Genomic DNA, 24,605 nt, shown 5'->3' on the forward strand with positions numbered 1-24,605 from the left:
ACCTGAATAATGTGCACAAACCGTCAGCTACTAATTGAATAATGTGGTCAAATGGTCAAACTCTCAGTTGCTACCTGAATAATGTGCACAAACCGTTAGCTACCAATTGAGGAATGTGGTAAAGATAACATATGGGCATATGGGGGCCACAGGACTATGTAACGGTCAAAATGTGCACACTGGTCGCAAGAATTTGCACCCAAAATCAACTGTATGATGTAAGCCACGACTTAGAACAAAAAATTGTATATAAGGCAGGGGATCTTAGCGATCGGAGAGCATTCATCCCAGCAGGAGTGTCTTCCCTGTCGACTTGTAAATAAAGTTGCTTTACTGAACGAACCGCCGGACTCCGAGTGATTGATTGGGAATAAGGTGGACGTCGACCCTTTATATCAGAGGGTTGGTCTCGGGGAGAAGAAGCTCTCCCGGTTTACCCTTACACTGCAGTTGTTGTAAATCTGAAACAAAACCAGAAAATGCTGGAAACCCTCAGGTAGTCAGCATCTGTTAAGGTTCTGATGAGGAGGGGTCCACACCAGAAGCATCTCTGCCACAGATGATGACTACCTACCGACTGACTATTTCCAGCTTATACTGCAATTACCGTTGCAGGATATAATCAAGTTTGTGCTGCGCAATGCGGTATGTGCTGACATGCATTGCCCAGTGTTGTATTGCACTGTGCTATGGTATCCTGTACCGTGGCAACCGGCGATACCCTCGAGCTGTCAAGCCCCTGTACGCTGCTGGCCTGCCCGACCCCGTGCCGGACCTTGCGATATTGTGTTGACTGACGCGCGGTGGCGCGATGACGTCGCCGGCGCGCGGTGCCCGGGCGTTTGGCTTTAGTGGAGCGAGAGAGGCTGTCAGAGGAACGGCCGCGTCCGCGCGGCATCGGGGAGAGCGCGTGAGCTCGCATTCGGACCGCCGCTCGCCTCCGAGCCCAGCCTCGCCGCATTGCCGGCATGTTAGCGGGCAGCAGCAGCTGCTGCGCTTTGGGTTCAGGGGCACCTGTCCCCCTGCGCCCCAAGGCTTCTCCTCCTCCCGGCGTGACAGCGGCCGCGTGAGAGCCCCCGCGGAGGTCCGTGCATTGATTTCCAGGCAGCAGTTGTGTGTGTGTGAAAGGAGGATCGTTTTTCAAACAGCCGCCTCGCTCTCTCATCATCATCTGCTGCCGACGGTAAAACATGATGAAGACCGAGGCTTCAGGAGAGAGATCGACCCTCCGCAGCGCTTCTCCGCACCGCAACGCTTACAGGACCGAGTTCCAGGCTCTCAGAACCAGCTTCAGTAAAGCCGCGGGGGTGGCGGCCACAGGAGGCGATTCAAAGGCGAGGGAAGGCTCCGAGAAACCGCCGCCGCCGCAGCAGCAGCATCCGCAAAGCCGGGGAAGGAAATACGGCTCCAATGTTAACCGGATCAAGAACATGCTGTTTATGCAGATGAACATGGGGCCCGGCGAGGACAATGGGGCTTCTGCCCGAAGCAAAGGCGGCAGAGGGGCCCCCTCGTCCCCGCACCGCAGAGTCCGAGCCCGGGATGTGGCGCAGGTTGCAGCCGGCGCCCGTGTCAAGCTGGCTTCCAGCGTGTCCGATCGGACGAGTCGCATCGACTCCAGGCGGGACGGCCCATCGACCTACTCCAAATTTTCGGAGACTCGCAAGCTCTTCGAGCAAAGCACCCGCGAGTCCGCCGCCCCTTCCCAACAGGGCTCGCCCAAACGGGAGAGGAAGGGCTCCCAGGATCAGCTGCTGGACGAGCTGCGGGGGATCGATGGCCTCCGCTCGGCAAGAGGCAGCACCGAGTCCTTGGACAGCACCAGCCCCAGGGCGGAGACCGTGTCGCCCACCGTCAGCCAGCTCAGTGCCGTCTTCGAAAACACCGAGCAGCAAAACCTGGCGGCCGGCGAAAGCGGGCCGTACTTTGCGAGTGGACAGAGCGCCTCTGCCCCATCCGCTCCGTCTAAAATATCTGAACGACTGAACGGGGAGCAGCAGCAACCGGATTCCAAAACATCCGCTATCCAAGGTCAATATGGGATTTATTTTGTAAACCAAGATGCTGCAGGTTCACCTAGGACAAGTGAAAAGCAGCAAAACATCGCAAGTGACGCGGCATTACCACCAGAGACCGTAAAAACAGAGGTTTCCTTTAGCCAGAGCAGTGCAGTAGAGGTGAGGCAAATTAAACCGCAGATCCATGGAGGTGTAGACGATCATGATGACCAACAGGGGCAAGGATCTACTGCGGAAGGTAGCGATGACTTTGGGAAGCACGTAAATATTGCTGTGGATGTGAAGCAATCCAGTGTTGTTTCAGACTCTCTAAAAAGCAGTACTGCTGGAGCTGAAATACCGATAGGTAAACGAGGTTCAACAGCAAGTGAAAATTCCTCCGAGGAAAGTACAGCTGAACATTCTGGGACTCCAGTCATAAGTCGATCAGCTGACAAAAGCAGCGAGAAAGAATATCCAAAAACTGAACCTAAAGTTCAAAATGTGGAAAATGAAGGTTGCAGTGTGGAATCAGATGACGCTGGTTGGGAGCAGACTTATGACGACTCAGAGGAGCAAGTGGATAGCGATGAAAATAATTATGAACCAGTTGTGGAATGTACAGAAGTAACGGGATTGTCCGATGAAGATAATATTCCAGCCAAGAGGAAAATTAAATTCAGCACAGCTCCCATAAAAGTAAGTGAATCATTAATCAATGCATTGCAATGGCTAACCATGTTATGGGCACCTTTAACAAATAAACCTGTAAAGACAATTAAGTACGTAAAATATTCTTCAGAAATGTAGTTGACATATCTTTAAAAAAGTTGCAGAATAACTAATATCTATAACAATGACTTGTTTTTAACCAGATGTATAGATGTAAACGGAATTATTTGGCTTTAAAAATCTGAATTGAGTTAAGTTTGCAGTGAGCGCTGATGTAAAGGAATATCCCATTTGGATCACTTTCAGTGCAGTTACTGAGTGTTTGTTTTTCAATATGATGTCTATTTCACAAGCGACAGAAGTGCCAGTTTGTGGTTGCTGGTCAGTTGATATAGACGTAAATTATGTTACATTGCTGTTGTAAACGGCAAAGCACAACATGATAACATTGGTGGAATACAGGAATCCTGGCTTGCAATGTTTCTGGAAAATGCAGCCCTCTCCGCCCGGGTTATGATTTACTTGTTCTACAGTTATAAATAATTTGGTTTTGACTTTTGCAAGACATTCCTTGAAGTATCATACTGAATGCTTGATGAATAGATAAAACGTCATTTTCTTTCTTGCAAATACAGATATAACGATGCATTTAAAAAAATGTTTTCTCAATCTTTAAAGGACAGCGCGATTGGGCAGTTTATTCCTATCCTTGCAGGAAAGGTAACAATAAAGGCTCACTGCTTGAGCCTTCAGTCCATACAGTCCCTAGTGCGTAACATACCAACTGCACTTGCCACTACAAAAACAAACTGAAACATCATGAGAATGTTGAAAAATAAATTTAAACCCACTATAACTAAAAATAGTTCATAAAATGAAAAAACTCTGATGGCATTGTGCCCTGAAATGAATCAAAAAGGGAATCCAGACGTGCAGAATATAATGCTGGGCCTCGTTCTAATATAACATAAGCATGACCAAAATGATCACTAAACTTCAACCTCAAGAAACATCTACATGAATTAACAAGTATATGTGTATAAAATCTTACCTAGCCCTAAACGTTTACGTGAATTAAATTCCTCCTACTGTATACTTCAATTTTTAAAGCTAGTCTCAGCTAGTCACACCACACACAATAACAACTTTAATGCAGATAAATGTTTCCAGGTGCTTCAGAGGCTCAATCAGACAAAAATAGAAAAGAAAGACTTGTATTTATATAGCACCTTTCATGACCTCAGGATGTCTGAACATAAGAATGTAAGAACATAAGAATTAGGAGCAGGAGTCGGACATACGGCCTTTTGAGCCTGCTCCGCCATTCAATAAGACCATGGCTGATCTTTGACCTCAACTCCACTTTCCCCCTCGATTCCCATATCCCATGATCTCCTCACCCCAGTCCTAAATGGCCGACCCCTTACCTTGAGACTATGCCCCCTAGTTCTAGACTTCTCCACTCGGGGAAAACGACCTCTCGGCATCTACCCTGTCAATCTGAAAGTGCTTTACAGCCAATGAAGTACTTTTGAAATGTAGTCACTGTTGTAATGTAGGAAACGTAGCAGCTAGTTTGCACACAACAAGCTCCCACAAACAGCAATATGATAATGGCTGCTGAGCCAAAAAAGATGAGGGGGTGACCAAATGCTTGGTCAGAGGTGGGTTTCAAGGAGTGCCTTAAGAGGAGAGATGGAGAGGAGTGGGGTTTAGGAAGGGAATTCTAGAATGTGGGGCAAAGTGAGGGGAGAAGCGCAAAAGGCTGGGGTCCAAGGAATGGAGAGTTGGGGGTTGGGTGTAGGGCTGGAGAATGTTAGAAATTGGGAAGGGGCACGGCCATGAAGAGATTTTAATATGAAGCTGAGATTTTTAAATTGGAGGCATTGGGTGCTTGAGAATCAATGTAAGTTAACGAGGGCCGGAATGATAGATGAGCGGGACTTGGTGCATCATCGGATACGGGCAACAAAGTTTTGGATGAGCTGACGTGGAGTATGGTAGGCTGGCTAGATGAGGTTTGGAATAGTCGAGTCTGGAGGTGACAAAGGCCTGGTTGAGGGTTTCATTGAAGGATGGGCTGAGGCAAGGGTGAAGGCGGGTGATGTTACAGAAGTGGAAGTAGGCGGTCTTTGTGATAGGAAGCATATAGAGTCAAAACCTCAGCTGAGGGTTGAATAGAATGTTGAAATAGCAAGCAGTCTGGCTCAGCCTAAGGCATTGGCCAGAGAGGGAGATGAAATCAGTGGTGAGCATATTGAGTTTGTGGCTGGGGCCGAAGGTGATGGCTTCAGTCTTCCCAATGTTTAACGGGAGTAAATTGTGGCTTATCCAAGACTGGTAAGTAATCTAGCAACTGAGGCAGTGGCGAGGTAAAGCTGGGTGTTGTCAGTGTACCTGTGGAAGTTGACCTTGTATGCCTTTGATGTTGACATGGGTTTGCCTGTAGATAAGGAAAAGGAGGAAGCCAAGAATAAAGACTCCTGAAGTAACAGCGTGGAGGTGCAAATAGAAGCTATTGGTAGAAATGATTTGACTTTGATAGGATAGCAAAGATTTGAACAAAGCAAAGGCAATCCCTCTTAACTTGATAAGAGGAGAGGCTTTGGACAAGGTTGGTATGTCAAAGGCTGTGGAGAGGTTCAGTAAGACGAGGAGGGATAATGCACTGTCAAATTGCATGTTATTTGTGACTTTGGTATTGTATTGGTGCTGTTGGTGGGGGGGAAATCCTCATTGGAAGGATTCAGACGGGGTGGCAGGAGAAGTTGCACAAATCTGGGAGGCAACAGCACGTTTAAGAATTTTGGAGAGGAAAGGGAAGTTGGAGCTGGGATGGTAGTTTGTAAGGACAGAGGGTTCAATGGTGCTTTTTTTTGAGGAGAGAGTGATGATGGTTTTGAAAGGGAGGGGAATAACATCTGTGGAGAGGGAATCTTTTAAAATGTCAGCTAGCATGGAGGGTGAGAAGGGAAGTTGAGTGATCAGTTTAATGGGAATGAGATTGAGGGAGCAGGAGGTGTATCTTGGATAATATGAGTTTATCTGGGCATGGGGGAGATGGGTGAGAAACTAGAGAGGAATGGGGGTTTAGGGCTAAGGTAAGGTGGGGACTAGGAGGATGTTTGGCTTGGTGGGCAAGGGTAAGGGGGAAGCAACAAAGGCACCTGAATGGATAACCTCAATCCTAGCTACAAAGAAATCAATAAGTTTCTTGTACTTTTACGTCTTTATTTTAGTAATGTAAAGAAAATCTTTTTCAAATAAAAACAGAAAATGCTGGAAATACTCAGCAGGCCAGGCAGCATCTGTGGAGAGAGAAACAGAGTTAATGTTTCAGGTCGACGACCCTTCGTCAGAAGTCAAAAAATCTTTTTCACTCGTTTTCTATTGGAATGATAACCAAGGCCACCAATTAATGGTTATCAAGAAAAATAAATATAGTCAAGCCTCAGAACAGTGATTTTAAAAATCCTGTGATTCAATATAGTAAAAATGGTTTGCCTTATTCAGTTGCTGTAAATCAGTGGCCCTGAGGACAACACGTCCAGAATAAACACATCCTCCTCTTTAAAGCAGCTGTGTGCAACACGTGGCCAGTGGGCCAAATTCGATCCATGATCTCGATCAACCCCATCCTGTGATTCCTTTGGGAGCTTGTACGCAAGGAAGACTTGGCTGAATGGTTTGAACATCCCTGTCCCAGAGAAGTAGAAAGCTGCTTCCTGATTGGTTAAACAGTGCTGCATCTTTATTGGTGTAAATGGACCAGTCAGGAAGCAGTCTCTGGGCCCAGGGAGTTTAAAAAGGCTGAAACAGGATAACCGTGTAAGTCAGCAGGTGTGGAGAGGGCACGGGAAAAGCAGCAGGGGGCAGAATGTGGTAGAACAAGCCAGACAGTAGAAGAGGACGCAGGAGATCGGAGCATACCATGCCAAGAAACACAAAGGGTTGGGTGGGGGTGGGGGGAGGGGATGGTTGGAGTGCATTGATTTTTAATCTGTGATATTATAATATTACTTCAAATATTCATTTGTTTCCTTTTAAAAGATGTAGTGGTGTCTTTGGGGATTACAGTACTGGGTGGGTGTTCAACTGTAGTGACCTAAGGTGTTTTTGTACATATGAAGCATTACCCAGTTCACATCATGATAATTAAAAAGTGCCAGACATTGTTAGAAACACATGTTTGAGATGTTTTAGCAAGGAGATCGGACCCAGCTGTATCTGATGCCTTTGATAAACATGAAGATGACAACTTAAAGTGCACCAGTACTGCAGAGTGTAGGAACACCTGAAGTATGGTGCTCATGGGTGTATGCAAAGTCCCTGGAAGTGCTCTGATTAGTTAAGACAGGTGTTGTTACATATGCTGATACTGCCCTAATGAAATGCTGAAGGATACAGGGCTATGGGGAGAGAGTAGCAGTGAGATTAGTTCTGGACTGCTCTAGAAAAGAACTGGCACAAACATGATGGGCCAAATTACTTCCTTCTGTGCTACAAACTTCTATGGTTTTAACTACTCTCCACAATCAAAGATCATCTACTTTTACCACCAGCCACTACACTTACTGGTGGCATTCCAGGCACAAAGTGATATCAGATATCAAGTGATGGTAATGGCCTCCAAATCATAGCCTAGACTACCTGTGAATATAAATTTGTAGACTTATGTGGAGTAGTGTGAAATAATGAGTTGCCATATGTCTAATCAGTGCCACCAACTCTGCTAAGCCTTTCTGTGAAGCCGTCTTTTGGTGCCTTCATTCTTTGAACAGCTCTTTGAAACTTTGTGGTCTTGTCGGAAAGGTTGGTTTCCCTACCAAAATTTTAGAATTATGAGTGTCTTGGGTCTCAAATGGTGAGGTTTTTTTTGATTCTTCTATTTTCCCTCTCCATTTTTATTGTCCATCATACATTATTTACTGAGCACTCCTGTAGTATTATCTGTATGCGGTACTTTGGTATCAAGTATCCTCTTTCTCGTGGAACCTCTTGGGTCTTTTTACTATATAAAATTCAGCATTCTGAACTTAATATAATGGTTTTGTAGATATTAAATGTGGAAACGAAGCATAGGCATTGTCTGTGAGAAGCATTATAATGTTTGGCTGTGGATTCAATATAAATGTTTCCACATTTTGGGAACTTTGTAGACTACACCAACTGGAATTTCTACCCATAGCAGATTCTTGTAATGCTACTGGATTTACTTTTCATACCAATATATTTTGACTGGAGTTGGATTTCCAGAATTAATCCTTATCTCTCACAGCTGTCATACTTTTTCCAGATATCTCTACTACTTTAAGCAGTTTTTTTGACTCTGGCACATGTTTATATACAATAGACAAATAGTTTATACAGAATAAACAAATAGTTGCTTAAATTGCTTACCCTAGTGCCTAGTGAGTGAGATAAAGCCTAAATCTGCTGGATTTATATTATAACTGGGTAGAGAACATGTAATCCAGTCATACAGATGCATAGGATGGACAGCAGTGAAGAAGTATTGCTCATCACCTGGAGATGGGCAAATATCAATCAAGACAGACTCAAGTTGTCTTTTGGTCTCGGCTTGAGAAGAATGGAGTGTAATGATGTACAGTACTTTATGCTGCAAATTTCAGTACATATTTGAACCTATACTGAATTTGACCAGGAACTAAACACAAATAGAGCTGAAATGGCAACCGTTCATAGGCCATAATCCCCGACCGCCCCCCCCCCCCCCCCCCCGAAGGATAGTCACTAAAACTTATGGTGAATATTTTATTGGAATTCATTGCATTCAGTGACTGCATTAATAAAAATATCCATGGTTCCAATTCTTAGTTGGTTTGATTTATTATCTGTTGAAGAGATTCTGAGTAGTTAAAATGGCATTGATTCCTCATTGGGAAGTTTTCAGACAGTCTTTGGTAGAGGTTGGAACAGCCTGATCTGTCTCTTTTGCTTTTGTGTGCTCCTGAGTAAATAATTTTTGGAAAAGTAAGCGTGGTAGATGTAATCGGCGACAAGGGTGTCTCTTTCTTTATATAGAGTTTCACAAGATGAAGGGCTGAAATCCTATTCACTCAAAGGAAAATTAACGCTTAATTTTGAGAGTGGAAATTCATACAATTTGCAGCTGCTGTTCTGTGCACCGTTTTCCTAACTGACCTTTTTTAAAAAAAAAAAAAAAAAAAAAAAAAATCGTTGATCCTATTTTTAGAATGCTTCAAATGTTATCCTCCTATTATAGGGAATTGAAGTTCCTAGATCCCGCCAGGGAAATTTTCTGTGTGCGCAATAAATCATCATAGATTATTGTATTCTCAACTCTGAAGAAAGATGGCTTAATTTACTGAGTAAGCTGGTCCTCTTCTGGAAGACTTTTGTGTATTGTAAATGGAGGAAGGAAACATTTCTTAAACAAGTTATGCAAGGTTTGTGCTAAAGGACATAGTTTTTAAGCATGACATAAATTATGTGATGTTTTAGTAGTATTTGTTTGCCTTGTATTTATCATACAGTTCTTTGTCAGATTCAAATGATTATTCTTTTTGGCAGCCTCTGTAAGCCTTGTTTTGAAGCTATGAATACATTCACTCATCCAGATGTTCTATCTTTTTCAAGAACCTGCTGTAACTACTCTAGCAAGTAGCTTAAAACAAGAAGTGAAAATATTTCTGATGCAAAAGTTGTTCAGTGACGTTGTACATTTTCTTAGGTACAGTTATGATTGATTACATGTAGAACATCTTTATATTTTTTAAGTATATTGAAATTCTTTAATTAGAGCAGTGAATGGTTTTGTGTTTGATGATGATGACCCGTTAATGTCTAAACTCCATTCTCTCCATTTGAAAATATTTTGTAAAGGGAGAGTTTTGGAATTCTTTGCTTGGAAAGGCTTAAAATTTGATGTTACAGTTTTGTACAAAAAGAAACAGATTTGTAACTGTTTCCACAGTTTAGAGTCAGATGAATTTGAACACATTGCAGTATACTGGTAATTTGAAAACTTGGTCTGAGTGAGAATATTTCAAAGGACTAAATTTTGCCAAGAGTTTAAAAAAAAAATAAGAACATAAGAAATAGGAGCAAGAGTAGGCCATAAGGCCCCTCAAGCCTGCTCCACCATTCAATAAGGTCATGGCTGATCTTCGACCTCCACTCCAGTTTCCCGCCCGATCGCCATATCCCTTGATTCCCTTAGAATCCAAAAATCTATATACTCAACGACTGAGCATCCACAGCCCTCTGGGGTAGGGAACTCTCTGCGTGAAGAAATTCTTCCTCATCTCAGTCCTAAATGGCCGACCCCCTTATCCTGAGACTATGGACCATAGTTCTAGACTCTCCAGCCAGGGGAAACAGCCTCACAGCATCTACTCTGTCAAGCCTTTTCAGAATCTTGTATCTTTCAATGAGATCACTGCTCATTCTTCTAAGCTTCAGAGAATATTGGCCCATTCTGCTCCCAGGACAACCCTCTCCTCCCAGGACAACCCTCTCCTCCCAGGACAACCCTCTCCTCCCAGGACAACCCTCTCCTCCCAGGACAACCCTCTCCTCCCAGGAATCAATCGAGAGAACCTTTGTTTATATGTTTTTTTTGTTGAATCTTATAAAGAACTTCTGCACATCCCATCAGCTACATATGTAGTTAAATTAGGTCTTGTTTGCTGTTTACAGGTTGGTTTGGTGCAGGCTTCAATTTGGTTAGCTGATACTATCATCTTGGGGGGAATTTTGCCAGCCCTGGGGAGGTGGGTATGGAGGCGGGACTGCCAGGAAAATGGCAGAAACTGGGAGCGGGTACCGAACCCGCTTCCAACCTGCCTTCGTGCCATCTTCCCAGGAGGCGTGTACCCGACTCGCGCAGGGACCCGTCTCCTCGAGGTGGGAAGGGGATTACAGCCAATTAACTGCCTGTTAACAGGTAGTTAAGAGGCTTATCCCCATTTTACCAACACAAGTGCGGGCTTCCCGACATCTTTCAATTTTTTTTGTACTTTTTTTCATTTAAGTTCAAAAATTATTTTTCATACAAGTTCATGGGGGCTGGGGGGGGGGGAAGAAGGAAGCGAGAGGTTGGTGAGTGCTTGGTAGAACAAACTGGTGGCACACTGTTTAAAAACTTACTGCAGATGTAGAATCCTTGAATACAAATTAAAAAAATTGACATCTCTCAATGCACTGATTCATTCTCTCATACACACCCTCATACATAGCTTAGTAGTTATATTTGTGAAATTGGAACTCTCTTTTGCAGTGGAAAAAAGAATCTGGGCAAGTGGGGTGGCTGTGGGTTAACATTCCCATCCTTTATAACTCTCAGTATTTAATGATGATTAAAGTGTGTTCTGTATGTAGATTAAGCGTGCCATAATTTTTCTCTTCAGTTTTTAGTAATGGTTGCTGTTGAAATTTGCAGTAATCTTTGCCTACACAGGGGCTTCCTTCTCCGATGATATTCCTGACTTGGAGCTCACGTTAATTCTAAAAGCTCCCTTTTGTAACTACTTTTGCTGGAAACAGTGCAGCTACTTTTGTTAGTTGTTGACATTTGTTAGCATTTCCTGAGCAATTACAGTTCTTATTAATTCTTATAACTAGAAACGGAGTGAACATTTAAGTGAGAACAATATAAATATGCATCTGTATTTCAAAATTACATCCATGAGTTAAACATTGGGTCACCAGCAATTTAGTTACTGGCAGCAATTAATGTGGGTGGATTATACAGTTCTCTATATATACTGGATCACTGGGCACTTTAATTGCAATGAGTCAGGTGAGTTTTTCTTGCCAAAATTCTTTAGTACTTTGGTAATGAACACCTGGAGATAGAAAGATCAGAATTTTTTTGCAGTTTCTCATGTACGCTGTAGATTCCAAGTTTAGAATTCCAATGTGTGATAAGGTTGGGCACAGATATTTGGCATGTGTATGTTTTGCAGTATTGAGCACAAGATTTAAAAGAACAATCATTTTTCTAGTTCTGCTACTGTGATGAACTGCTCATTCAGAGATGGGAATTGTTACTTTATTTTATTTTGATCACCAGTTATGCTTATCAGTTTTTGTAATAGTAATTCATCTTACTGATGCAGTACAATATTTAACGCAGTACAATGTGATTTCTCCAAGAAACACTTGTATGTATGTATGTGTGGTACAGCCAGAATGTATAATGAAGATCCATGGGATATTCTAATCTATTCATGACACATGATAGGGAGATCTGTCTGATTTTTAAATGATAAAGTCTCTATTTTGAATATCTATCTGATATATGGGTGATCATTAAAGTTTTACTGCAATAGTTGGCCAAGTTGAAATATCCATGTCATCACCAGATGGCCATGGTTTTTCATACTCACTTGGGAGGCAAGGCATTATTCATGTGCAAATACATTTTCGATTGCAAGGCAAGTAGAAACTACTTAACAAAGATTGCTTGCATTTTCTTGAAAATAATCAATTCAAGGTAAAGAGGTTGATAGCACATGCAAATAGAGCTGTGTCCAGCATCTAATCATAGTTCAGGAAACCAACACTTTTTAATTTCAGAAGCTTTGTTCAACTGTGAAAGAGACCTATTGATTTCTTGTATCCCAGATCGAACTTCAGAGCACAAGGTTTATGTCGCTAGGCGCATGCACCTAGCTCTTAAGTATCGAAACAAAGAAAACGAAACTCTGATTCCCTGCGGGGATTTAACTGAGATGAGGTCTCGGACAAGCGCCCACGTCAGACCCGCTCCTACAGGGCTGACAAGAAAAAGGCTCTGCCAATCAAGACCCAAGACTAGGCGAGAGTGCTGACGATTCGCACGCTACCAACCGAGGTTTATCAACTCAGGTTAGCTGGATAGGAAGACGCCGCCATTCCAAGGGACCAGGGACCTAGAGAAAATTCTCCAAAGTTGACGATGTCTTTAAGGACACAGGAAAAGCAGCTCTTGTAACGGTCGAAGAGACTGCACCATCCAATGACTGTCCGAGATATAACTACCAGAGCCCCAGAACGTGGGTATGGAACCAGGTCGGATTCCACACAGGGGTGTGCTTGTAAATTGTTGTTCTTGTCGTTACTAGTTTTTCTGTCTGTTAATCATTGATGTATTGTATATATTATAATTACGTGTGTCAATTGTAATAAAGCTAGCCGCATTAAATGATGATCAAACATTAAAATTCATGACTTAACGCAGTTTCACTAGTACCTCTTATGGTGACTTCCACACGCTTGGTAGACCTGTGCTTGGCCGCCTGTATTCACGAAATCAACCCGGTCCGCCTTAACACCCAGAATTCGCCACCCTCCTTGGCCTGTGACGATTCGCTAGGACATGCCCCGTGGATGAGCCACGTAAAGACTTGAAATAGACACTCATTTAATGGGGGCCCCCGTCCCACGAGTGTACCAAAATAGCCCATGAGTCAGAGGCTGGAGACCCCATGGTTGCTAAACAAAACCCCACTTATAAGTTTAGTATTACTAATAGTGTTAATGAAATGTTGCACTTATAAAAAAATATATATATATTTTTGTATCGAGGTGTAAGTTAAATATTCTATAATTAAATATGCAGCATTGATTTTCCACTGCTTTTCTAGTTTCAAAAAACCTGACTTTTAGTTTATAGCCAAAATTGAAAGGTCTAATAGTGTTCTGCTATTTGAAGACTGGGAGAATACGAGTGTTTTTTTTTTGATGCAGCACAGAAAGAGGCAGTTCAGCCCATCATGCCTGTGCTGGCTCTTTGAAAGAGCTATCCAATTAGTCCTATTCCCCTGCCCTTTCTTCATTACCGTGCAAATGTTTCCCTTTCAAGTATTTATCCAATTCCCCTTTGAAAGTTACTATTGAATCTGCTTCCACCACCCTTTCAGGCAGTGCATTCCAGATCAGGACAACTCGCTGCGTTTAAAAAAAAAAAAAAAAAAAAATCTCCTTGTCCCTGGTTCTTTTGCCAATTATCTAAAATCTGTGTCCTCTGGTTATTGACCCTTCTGTCACTGGAAACAGTTTCTCCTTATTTACTCTATCAAAACCATTTATGATTTTTGAACACCTCTATTAAATCTCCCCTTAACCATCTCAGCTTTTAGGCGAACAACCCCATTGTATTAATTGGGTACACTAATTACATAAATGAGACCAGGGGGCAACATGTTACCAAATATTGTATGCATAAAGTGATGCTCCAGTATGGGGAGTGTGAGCTTCCTTATGGGAATGTTCTTTGGTGCTTGACGTGAGGAAAATAACTTGTAAATAATAATTAATAATATAACAGTGATCATAAAGAAAAAGAGAACTTGCGGTGAGTGATATCACTGAGTCAGTCTGACACTTGACTCACTTGTAACTGTCATTCACAGTCAATTCATGGGATACAAAAAATATCCCATCAATTTTCATCTGTTGCTTTTCTCTCCTTTCTGTGACTCTGAACTGACGTTCCTTGCAGGTAGGCCTCAGCGAGCATAGCTACAGTCTTCTCTGTAATCTATGACTGGTTCATTTACATAGGATTACATAGGATATACAGCACAGAAACAGGCCATTTGGCCCAACCAGTCCATGCCGGCATTTATGCTCCACTCGAGCCTCCTCCCGTCTTTCCTCATCTAACTCTATCAGCATAACCTTCTATTCCCTTCTCCCCATATGCTTATCTTGCCTCCCCTAAAATGCATCTATACTATCGGCTTCAACCACTCCCTGTGGTAGCGAGTTCCACATTCTCACCACTCTCTGGGTAAAGAAGTTTCTTCTGAATTCACTATTTTATTTCTTGGAGACTATCTTATATTGATGGCCTCTTGTTTTCTTCTCTCTCTCTCTCTCTCTCTCTCTCTCTCTCTCTCTCTCTCTCTCCAATTCCAATTCCAATTCCAATTCAAATGCTTTATTGGCATGAAAGTTTACAGAGAACCATATTGCCAAAGCTTACATAGCAAAAAGGTACAGTTTTCCAACATTCTGTAGGTGTCAATCGATTTGACATTTGTTGGGTACATACAATATTACTTTTAACAATATTAATTTTAAACAGTCTTACTTTTAAACAGTCCTCAGGTTGTGACATGTTGTTACATATTTGGCCCCAAGGTATGGTCTGTCTCCTTCTCCCAGGACTAATCTCAATTTTGACAGGTCATCCAATTCCTTGAAATCTGGGGTTGTTTGGCTTAGCTTGTTGAATAATATGTTTCTTGATGTGTTGAATTTTTCGCATTTTAGGAGGAAATGCATTTCTGTTTCAACCTCGCCGGCCAGACATTGATCGCATATTCTATTCTCTCTAGGCTGCCAGGATTTCTTGTATCTGCCTTTTTCAATTTCCAGTTGGTGGTCGCTTAGTCTGTACCTGGTGAGGGTCTGTCTCTGTTTTGTGTCTCTGATGGTCGTGAGGTAGTCTGCCAGTTTATAATCTCTTTTTAGGGCCCGGTAACATTCTAATCTGCTTTGGCTTTCGGTTATTTTGTTCCAATGTTCCAGGTAGGTTTCTTTGCATCTCTCTAATCTATCAAAACTTTTCATAGTTTTAAAGAGCTCTATTATGTCACCCCTCAGCCTTCTCAAGAGAAAAGAGACCCAGTCTGTTCATCCTTTGATAGGTATAACCTCATATTTCTGGTATCATCCTTGTAAATCTTTTTTGCACCCTCTTCAGTGTTTCTATATCCTTTTTATAATATGGCAACCAGAATTGTACACAGTACTCCCAAGTGTGGTCTAACCAAGGTTCGATACAAGTTTAGTATAACTTCTACTTTTCAATTCTATCTCTCCAGAAATAAACCCTAGTGCTTGGTTTTCTTTTTTTATGGCCTTATTAACCTGTGTCCCTACTTTGTGATTTGTGTATTTGTACTCGGAGATCCCTTTGTTCTTCTACCCCATTTAGTTTCTTATTTTCCAAGTTATATGTGATCTCCTTATTTTTCTTACCAAAATGTACTACCTCACATTTATCTGTGTTGAAATTCATTTGCCAATTATATGCCCATTCTGCAAGTTTATTAATGTCTTCTTGTAATTTGTTGCAGTCCTCCTCATTAAGTTGCATTTGCAGCAGGGAGATGGTTTATTACCTTTCTCCTACTCCAACCACCAAGATCGAGCATACGTTGTAGTGTAGTCCTCCATCTAGTAGCCTAATGGTGTGGTGGATTTGAAATTTGTCCTATCTAGTTGGGAGTCATTCTATGATTCACATCCCACCTTACTCTTACTTCCCTTGCACCCTTTCCTAGCCATCTCTGTCTCTGCACTGAATCACTTCAGCATTCTGTCTATGCACCCTTTAGACTGACGCCCCCCCCATCCCACAATCCAGGACGAAGACCCAAACCTGAAGCCGCTGAGGGACCAGCGTCACCAGGACTCGGCGCACCCAGCACCAGCGCAGCAACGCACACCTCGGTGGGGCCATCGCGAGTTAGAGTAGTGTTGCCTCCTGGTCTATCACAGCGCACAAGTGAGCATCAGCAGATGGTGGAGACAGCGACAGCAGTGGAGAGTCCTCCTTGGATGTCGCAGGACTCTCCTAGCTCTGCTGAGCTGCATGCAGACGCTGTGCCTCTGGGGCCATCCAGAAAAAAAGCGGTTCGTGAAATACAGGAATAAGTGCAGGTGTCTCTGGAAGGGTTTGCCTCCAGGGTTAGTGTGAGTGTGGAGAGAATGGAGGAGTCCATATCTAACATCAGCACTGCCGTGGTGGAGGCAATGGAGCATGAACGCACCACCATGGATAGGATGGCAACCGCCGTGGAAAGGATGGCTACAGCCATGAAGGAAATAAGTCGCCAGAGTCAGGAAAACATGGTGACTGTTCAGAATAGACTGACATCTCTGGAGGAGCGATGGGCAGCTGTTGAGCAGAGAGACCAGAGCTTCATGGACATCCTTTTGAGGAGGACTGCCTGTGCAGACATGGGTCCTCATGGCTCCCCTGAAGTGCAGCATAGTGCTCTCCTGACACTTGCCAGCACCGAGGTGTGGCTGACCCATGAGAGGGATGTTGTTGGCAGGACAGAAAAAAGTGTGGGCTCCTCTCAAAGCGCTCGCACGACCATGCCACTATGGAGCCCTCGGTCAGAGACCCACTTTGCAGAGACAACTGAGATGGCCGTTTCAGCCCCTGCACAGCCGCAGGAAGAGCAGACTGTTGAAGAGCCCTCCCAGGCTCCCAAACCCAGAGGACGCCCGCCAAAGGCGTCTAAGCAGGTGCAGCATCCTAGTCAGCAAGGTGCCTCTACATCTGCTGAAGCCACAGTGGAAGCACCACGTAGAAGCACGCGTGAGAGAAAAAGTAAGCACCTATAATCACAAGAGGACAGTGGTAAACCACTTTTATCGTTCACTATCGTTACACTATGGTTATCACTGTTATATCGTTACACTATGGTTATCACTGTTTACACTGTTGTATCACTACACGAGGTCGCCTCTTGTCACGCTGTTATACCTGGGCTGACCACTGCTGACTCCGCCCATGGCTCCACCTACTTGCCCAGGTATAAAGGTGGTCGACTGGCTGGTATTCCTCCTTGTTGGATCCGATCACCCACGAGGGTGGGCTCTGTTATTTAGCCAATAAAAACCTATAGTTACTGTCTTAACTCATCGCTTTTCATTGGATGAATTGATAGGTATATCAAGGACTTACTTGGGTGATGTTTCTTTTTTTTCTTGCTGTTGGTATATTTTGTTGTGTTAAAGATAAATTATGGCAAACAGTTGATTGTGTGGCCTATGTGTTCTGGAAAATGGCAAAAGCGCATTGAGGGCTCAGGGCGACTTACATTTGTAATGCTGATGGTAACAGTTATTATAGGAAATAAGAGGGTATAGCAGAGATGAAGTATGACGTTGGACAAGTGTCACCTGCAATTACAGAGCCATATGGTGGCCACCTATGGTCGAAGAGTAAGGTTATGCTAATGTGGCATGGCGGTGTGCATACCCTGGTTGACGGGCAGCAGTGAACTGGAGGGATGCTGCATTGGTCACAATAGGACATGCAAGACTCCCCTTGTCGTCCTCCTACTCCTCTTCCCAGGAAGATATGTGGTGAGCCACGTGGCTTCTACTCCCCGATTTATGAGGACCAGGATGAGGGGGCATAAATGTTTCCCATCCCCTTGCTATAGATTTCAATTGAGGTAACAATCTTGCAAGCGCTCAGTCAAAGTGGCCTGAAATATTTCCATTCATGACACACTGCAGATGGGTGTCAGCTTGAACAGTCAGAAGGTCAGTAGATGTGCAAAATGTTATCCCATACCTACAACAGCAAAGTTGTTGCATTTGAATATCAGCCATGTTTCAGGGGCCCTTTTTCAAAGCGCTCCTCCAATCCTCCAGCAACTCGTCTCCTTGAAACTGGTCTGTTTCTGACAAGTCATAGAAACATAGAAGATAGGAGCAGGAGTAGGCCATTCGGCCCCTCGAGCCTGCTCCGCCATTCAATGAGATCATGGCTGATTATCCAAACTCAGTACCCTGTCCCTGCCTTCTCCCCATATCCCTTGATCCCTTTAGCCTTAAGAAATATATCTAACTCCTTCTTGAATATATTTAATGAATTGGCCTCAATGCCTTCTGTGGTAGAGAATTCCACAGGTTCACCACTCTCTGGGTGAAGAAATTCCTCCTCATCTCTGTCCTAAATGGCTTACCCCTTATCCTTAGACTGTGACCCCTGGTTCTGGACTCCCCCGCCATCGGGAACATCCTTCCTGCATCTAGTCCTGTTAGAATTTTATAAGTTTCAATGAGATCCCCTCTCATTCTTCTAAACCCCAGCGAGTATAAGCCCAATCGACCCAATCTCTCCTCATACGTCATTCCTGCCATCCCAGGTATCAGTCTGGTGAATCTTCGCTGCACTCCCTTCATGGCAAGAACATCCTTCCTCAGATAAGGTGACCAAAACTGCACACAATACTCAAGGTGTGGTCTCACCAATGCCCTGTACAACTGCAGTAAGACATCCTTGTTCCTGAACTCGAACCCTCTCGCTACGAAGGCCAACATACCATTTGCCGCCTTAACCGCCTGCTGCACCTGCATGCTTACCTTCAGCGACTGGTGCACAAGGACACCCAGGACTCGTTGCACTTCCCCTTCTCCCAATCTATTGCCATTCAGATAATAATCTGCCTTCCTGTTTTTGACAGCAAAGTGGATAACCTCGCATTTATCCACATTATAATGCATCTGCCCAATTACCCAACCTGTCCAAATCATACTGGAGTTTCTCGGCATCCTCCTCACAGCAGACATGCCCACCCAGCTTTGTGTCATCTGCAAACTTGGAGATATTACATCTAGTTCCCTCGTCTAGATCATTAATATATATTGTGAATAGCTGGGGTCCTAGGACCGATCCCTGTGGTACCTCACTAGTCACTGCCTGCCACTTGGGGGGGGGGGGGGGGAAGACCCGTTTATTCCAACTCTTTGTTTCCTGTCTGCCAACCAGTTCTCTATCCAAATCAGTACATTGCCCCCAATCTCATGTGCCTTAACTTTACACGCTAATCTCTTATGCGGGACCTCATCAAAAGCCTTCTGAAAGTCCAAATACACCACATCCACTGGTTCTCCCTTATCTATTCTACGAATTACATCCTCAAAAAATTCCAGTAGATTAGTCAAGCACGATTTACCTTTTGTAAATCAATGTTGACTTTGTCCGATCCGGTCACTGTTTTCCAAGTGCTCTGCTATTACATCTTTTATAATGGACTCTAGCATTTTCCCCACTACTGATGTCAGGCTTACCGATCTATAATTCCCTGTTTTCTCTCTACCACCTTTTTTGAATAGTGGGTTAACATTAGTTACCTTCCCATCCATGGGAACTGTTCCAGAGTCTATAGAATTTTGGAAGATGACCAGCAAGTCGGGAAACAGGAGCCAGTAGCAGGAAAATGGGAAACCACGATGAAAATAGGATTAGCAAGGCAGTTAACAGGCTGTTAACTGCCTTAACTACCTGTCCCACCGGTTGGAGAGGGGTCAATTTGGGAGCGGCTAAACAGACATTTGGAAAAATCGGGTGGGTGCGGGATGGAGGTGGGTTGGGTGTCTGAAGCCATTTCTCCTGATTTTTCCCAATGGACCTGCCTCCTTGGGGCTATTAAAATCGAGCCCTGAATGTTTTCAAGGGGACACTGGATAGGCACTTGAGGGAAATAAGCTTGCAGGGCTACGGGGATAGAGTGGGGGAATGGGACTGACTGGATTGCTCTACAGAGAGCCGGCACATGTCTTCAGGTATATAGAAAGGAAGAGAGTAGCTAAAGTAAACGTTGGTCCCTTAGAGGATGAGACTGGAGAATTAATAATGGGAAATAGAGAAATGACAGAGACTTTAAACAATTATTTTGGATCGGTCTTCACGGTAGAAGACACTAAAAACATCCCAATAACAATAGATAAGGGGCTTTAGGGAGGGAGGAACTTAAAACAATCTCTATCACTAGAGAAAAAGTATTAGGCAAAGTAATGGGGCTAAAGGCCGACAAGTCCCCTGGACCTGATGGCCTGCATCCTAGGGTCTTATAAGAAGTGGCTATAGAGATAGTGGATGCGTTGGTTGCAATCTACCAAAATTCCCTGGATTCTGGCGAGGTCTCAGCAGATTGGAAAACCGCAAATGTAATGCCACTATTCAAGAAAGGAGGGAGACGGAAAGCAGGAAACTATAGACCAGTTAGCCTAACATCTGTCATTGGGAAAATGCTGGAATCCATTGTAAAGGAAGTAACAGCAGGACATTTCGAAAATCATAAGATAATCAAGCAGAGTCAACATGGTTTTATGCAAGGGAAATCGTGTTTGACAAATTTGCTAGAGTTCTTTGAGGATGTAACAAACAGGTGGATAAAAGGGAACCAGTGGATGTGGTGTATTTGGATTTCCAGAAGGCATTCGATAAGGTGCCACATAAAAGGTGAGTGCACGGGGTTGGGGGGTAATATTTTGGCATGGATAGGGGATTGGCTAACTAACAGGAAACAGAGAGTTGGGATAAATGGGTCATTTACCGGTTGGCAACCAGTAGCTAGTGGGGTGCCACAGGGATCAGTGCTGGGGCCTCAACTATTTACAATCTACATTAATGACTTGGATAAAGGGACCGAGTGTACTATAGCCAAATTTGCTGCTGATACAAAGATAGGTGGATTAGCAAGTTGTGAGGAGTACACAGAGTCTGCAAAGGGATATAGATACATTAAGTGAGTGGGCAAAGATTTGGCAGATGGAGTACAATGTGGGAAAATGTGAGGTTATCCACTTTGGAAGGAAGAATGAAAAAGCAAATTATTATTTAAATAGAGTGAGACTACAAAATGCTGTGGTACAAAGGGATCTGGGGGTCCTAGTACATCAAACACAAAAACCTAGCATGCAGGTACAGCAAGTAATTAGGAAGGGTAATAGAATGTTGGCCTTGCAAGGGGTATGGAGTATAAAAGTAGGGAAGTTTTGATGCAGCTTTACAGGGCGCTGGTGAGACCGCACCTGGAATACTGCGTACAGTTTTGGTCTCCATATTTAAGGAAGGATATACTTACATTGGAGGCAGTGCAGAGAAGGTTCACTAGGTTGATTCCTGTGATGAAGGGGTTGACATATGATGAAAGGTTGAGCTGGTTGGGCCTATACTCATTGGAGTTTAGAAGAATGAGAAGTGATCTTATTGAAACATGTAAGATTCTGAGGGGGATTGACAGGGTGGATGCTGAGAGGATGGTTCCCCTAGTGGGGGTATCTAGAACTAGGGGGCATAGTTTCAGAATAAGGGGTCGCCCATTTAAGATGGAGGTGAGAAGGAATTTCTTCTCCGAGGGTCCTGAATCTTTGGAATTCTCTACCCTGGAGAGCTGTGGAGGCGGAGTCACTGAATATATTCAAGGCAGAGATTGACAGACATTTGAACTACAAGGGAGTCAAGGGGTATGGGGAGAGCGGGAAAGTGGTGTTGAGGACAAGATTGGATCAGCCATGGTCATATTAAATGGCGGAGCAGGCTCGAGGGGCCGATTGGCCTACTCCTGCTTCTTATGGTGTTCTTATGATGGGCCGAATGGCCTCCTTCTGTGCTGTTATGACTCTATGACATTCATTAACTGCTGTATTGAATAGTACAGCAATTAATAGTAATTTATTGCTACTGTACCTTGAATATGACAACATCCCAGCTATCGTGCTGAAGACTTGTGCTCCAGAACTAGCTGCACCTCTAGCCAAGCTGTTCCAGTACAGCTACAACACTGGTATCTATCCGACAATGTGGAAAACTGCTCAAGTATGTCCTGTCCACAAAAAGCAGGACAAATCCAACCCGGCCAATTACTGCCCCATCTGTCTACTCTCAATCATCAGCAAAGTGATGGAAGGTGTCATTGACAGTGCTATCAAGCGGCACTTACTCCTCAATAACCTGCTCACTGATGCCCAGTTTGGGTTCCACCAAGACCGCTCGGCTCTCGACCTCATTACAGCCTTAGTCCAAACATGGACAAAGGAGCTGAATTCCAGAGGTGAGGCGAGAGTGACTGCCCTTGACATCAAGGCAGCATTTGGCCGAGTCTGGCATCAAGGAGCCCTAGCAAAACTGAAGTCAATGGGAATCAGCGGGAAAACCCACTACTGGCTGGAGTCATACCCAGCACAAAGGAAGATGATTGTAGTGGTTGAAGGTCAATCATAACCCCAGGATATCGCTGCAGGAGTTCCTCAGGGCAGTGTCCTAGGCCCAATCATCTTCAGCTGCTTCATCAATGACCTTCCCTTCAACATAAGGTCAGAAATGGGAATGTTCGCTGATGACTGCACAGTGTTCAGCGCCATTCGCAATTCCTCAGATAATGAAGCAGTCCATGCCCGCATGCAACAAGACCTGGACGACGTTCATGCTTGGGCTGATAAGTGGCAGGTAACATTCGCGCCACAGACGTGCCAGGCAATGACTATCTCCAACAAGCGAGAGTCTAACCACCGCCACTTGACATTCAATGGCATTACCATCGCCGAATCCCCCACTATCAACATCCTGGGGGTCACCATTAACCAGAAATTTAACTCGACCAGCCACCACATAAATACTGTGGCAATAAGAGCAGGTCAGAGGCTAGGTGGCAGTTGAGAGGCTCCATTTGACCTCTGTCAGCAAGGATGAAAAGCTAGTGTGAAATCCTGCTCCTGGCCTTGTTTAGAGACTCCTGGAATTGTGCGTTTTGTAGTTGTTGGGTAAGTCCAGAATTTGATTTGGCTTTTGGGCAGCTTGCTGGAGGATGTTGCTAGAGTGTGGCTGGTGTCACTATTCTCTGGAGAGGAAGAGCCTTGATTGGGAAGATTGGAGGGCCAAAACAAAGTGTATACATTGCAGGTGAAATGTTTAAATCGGGTGGGAAGAGATGTCTTATACCAATGTGTAAGGAAGATAAGAGTTCACGTGTGTAATTCCCTGGACAGATTCCTGCTTCATTTGTGTTGCTGGTGAACCACCTTTACAAAGAGTGAGGAGAAATGTGAGGGTAATCTTTCACACATACAAGAAGCAGATTCAAGATCACCTACTTAATCATTTGTCCACGAAATGCTATATAACATTATGAAAGGGTCAAAAGGCGGGATAAACTAAATGTAGGGAAGACATGGGATCGGTTTTAGGACCACTGGTTTTCACCATTTACATAAATGATTTGGACTTGGGAATCAGAAGTACAATTTCAAAATTTGCAGACGACACCAAATTAGGAAGTATAGTTAATACTGAGGAAGACTGCAACAAATTACAAGAAGAAATTAATAAACATGTAGACTGAGTGTGTAATTGGCAAATTAATTTGAATATAGATAAGTGAGGTGGTGTACTTTGGTAGGAAGAATATGGAGGCCACATACTCCTTGGAAAATAAGTCTAAATGGGGTAGAGGAGCAAAGGGATCCAGGGGTACAGATACACACATCACTAAAAGTAGTGACTCGGGTTAATATGGCCATTAACAAAAAGCAAACAAAGCACGAGTTCATTTTCTAGAGGGATGGAATTGAAAAATAGGTAAGTTATGTTCAACTTGTATAGAACCTTGGTTAGATTATACTTCGAGTACTGTGCACAGTTCTGGTCTCCATATTATAGAAAGGATATAAGGGGCACTGTAGAAGGTGCAAAAAAGATTTACAGTGCTGAGAGGTTATAAGTATTAGGAAATAGTGAACAGGCTGGGCTGTTTTCTCTGGAAAAGAGAAGACTGAAGGGTGACCTGATGGAGGTCTTTAAGATAGAGTAGACGTAGGGAAAACATCTCCACTTCTAGGGGAGTCCAAAACAAGGGGCCATAAATATAAGATAGTCACTAATCAGTTCAATAGTGAATCCCGGAGAAACTTCTTCACCCAGGAAGTTCTTAGAATATGATACTTGCGAAGTAGTTGAGGCGAATAGCATAGATTCATTTAAGGGAAGCTGGATAAGTACATGAGAGAGAAAGGAATAGAAGGATATGCTGATGGTTAGATGAAAAGGGGAAGGAGGAGGCTCATGTGGAGCAGAAACACTGATTTGCACCAGTTGGGCCGTATGACCTGTTTCTGTGCAGTAAATTCTATGTAATTCTATTTTTAATGCTTTTTTACTGGCGGGGTTACAGTGGAGAATTAAGTGTTATGACCTAGTTTAGCCATTTATGTTAATCATCACCACTTGCAAACTGAGTGGCTGTTAGTATGATATTTGAAGCTTACTTCAATATGCTGAGAAAAGGAGCATTAATTTTTATATTTCAACCAATGGTGCATTTAGCTCTTGATGCTTTTACTGAACAGTTGTGTGTGGCTGGCTTTGCAGTGTGTGTTAATGAAGTACACTTTTTGTAAGAGGATTAAATATCTAAAGTATGTTTGTTG

General features: G+C 43.6%; 1 protein-coding gene across 16 annotated transcripts in view; it reads left to right on the plus strand.

Annotated features, from left to right (window-relative positions):
- Positions 1 to 852: 852 nt before the first annotated feature.
- Positions 853 to 24,605, plus strand: part of ppp1r9a (protein phosphatase 1, regulatory subunit 9A) — a 472,949-nt gene continuing 449,196 nt past the window's right edge. For 9 of the 16 annotated variants that reach the window (XR_015078433.1, XM_085988303.1, XM_085988307.1 and 6 more), the window contains exon 1: positions 855 to 2,696. Coding sequence is in view for 15 of the 16 variants with exons in the window: in XM_085988303.1 (XP_085844429.1) it covers positions 1,191 to 2,696 (1,506 nt within the window). In the remaining variant the exon portion in view is untranslated. Of the gene's footprint in view, positions 2,697 to 24,605 lie in introns of all 16 variants that reach the window. The other 7 variants (XM_085988314.1, XM_085988312.1, XM_085988311.1 and 4 more) reach the window with 2 other exon arrangements.

Source organism: Somniosus microcephalus, chromosome 5 (genome assembly GCF_052327205.1).
Source record: "Somniosus microcephalus isolate GS21.2 chromosome 5, FLI_Smic_1.0, whole genome shotgun sequence".
Lineage (NCBI taxonomy): Eukaryota > Metazoa > Chordata > Chondrichthyes > Squaliformes > Somniosidae > Somniosus > Somniosus microcephalus.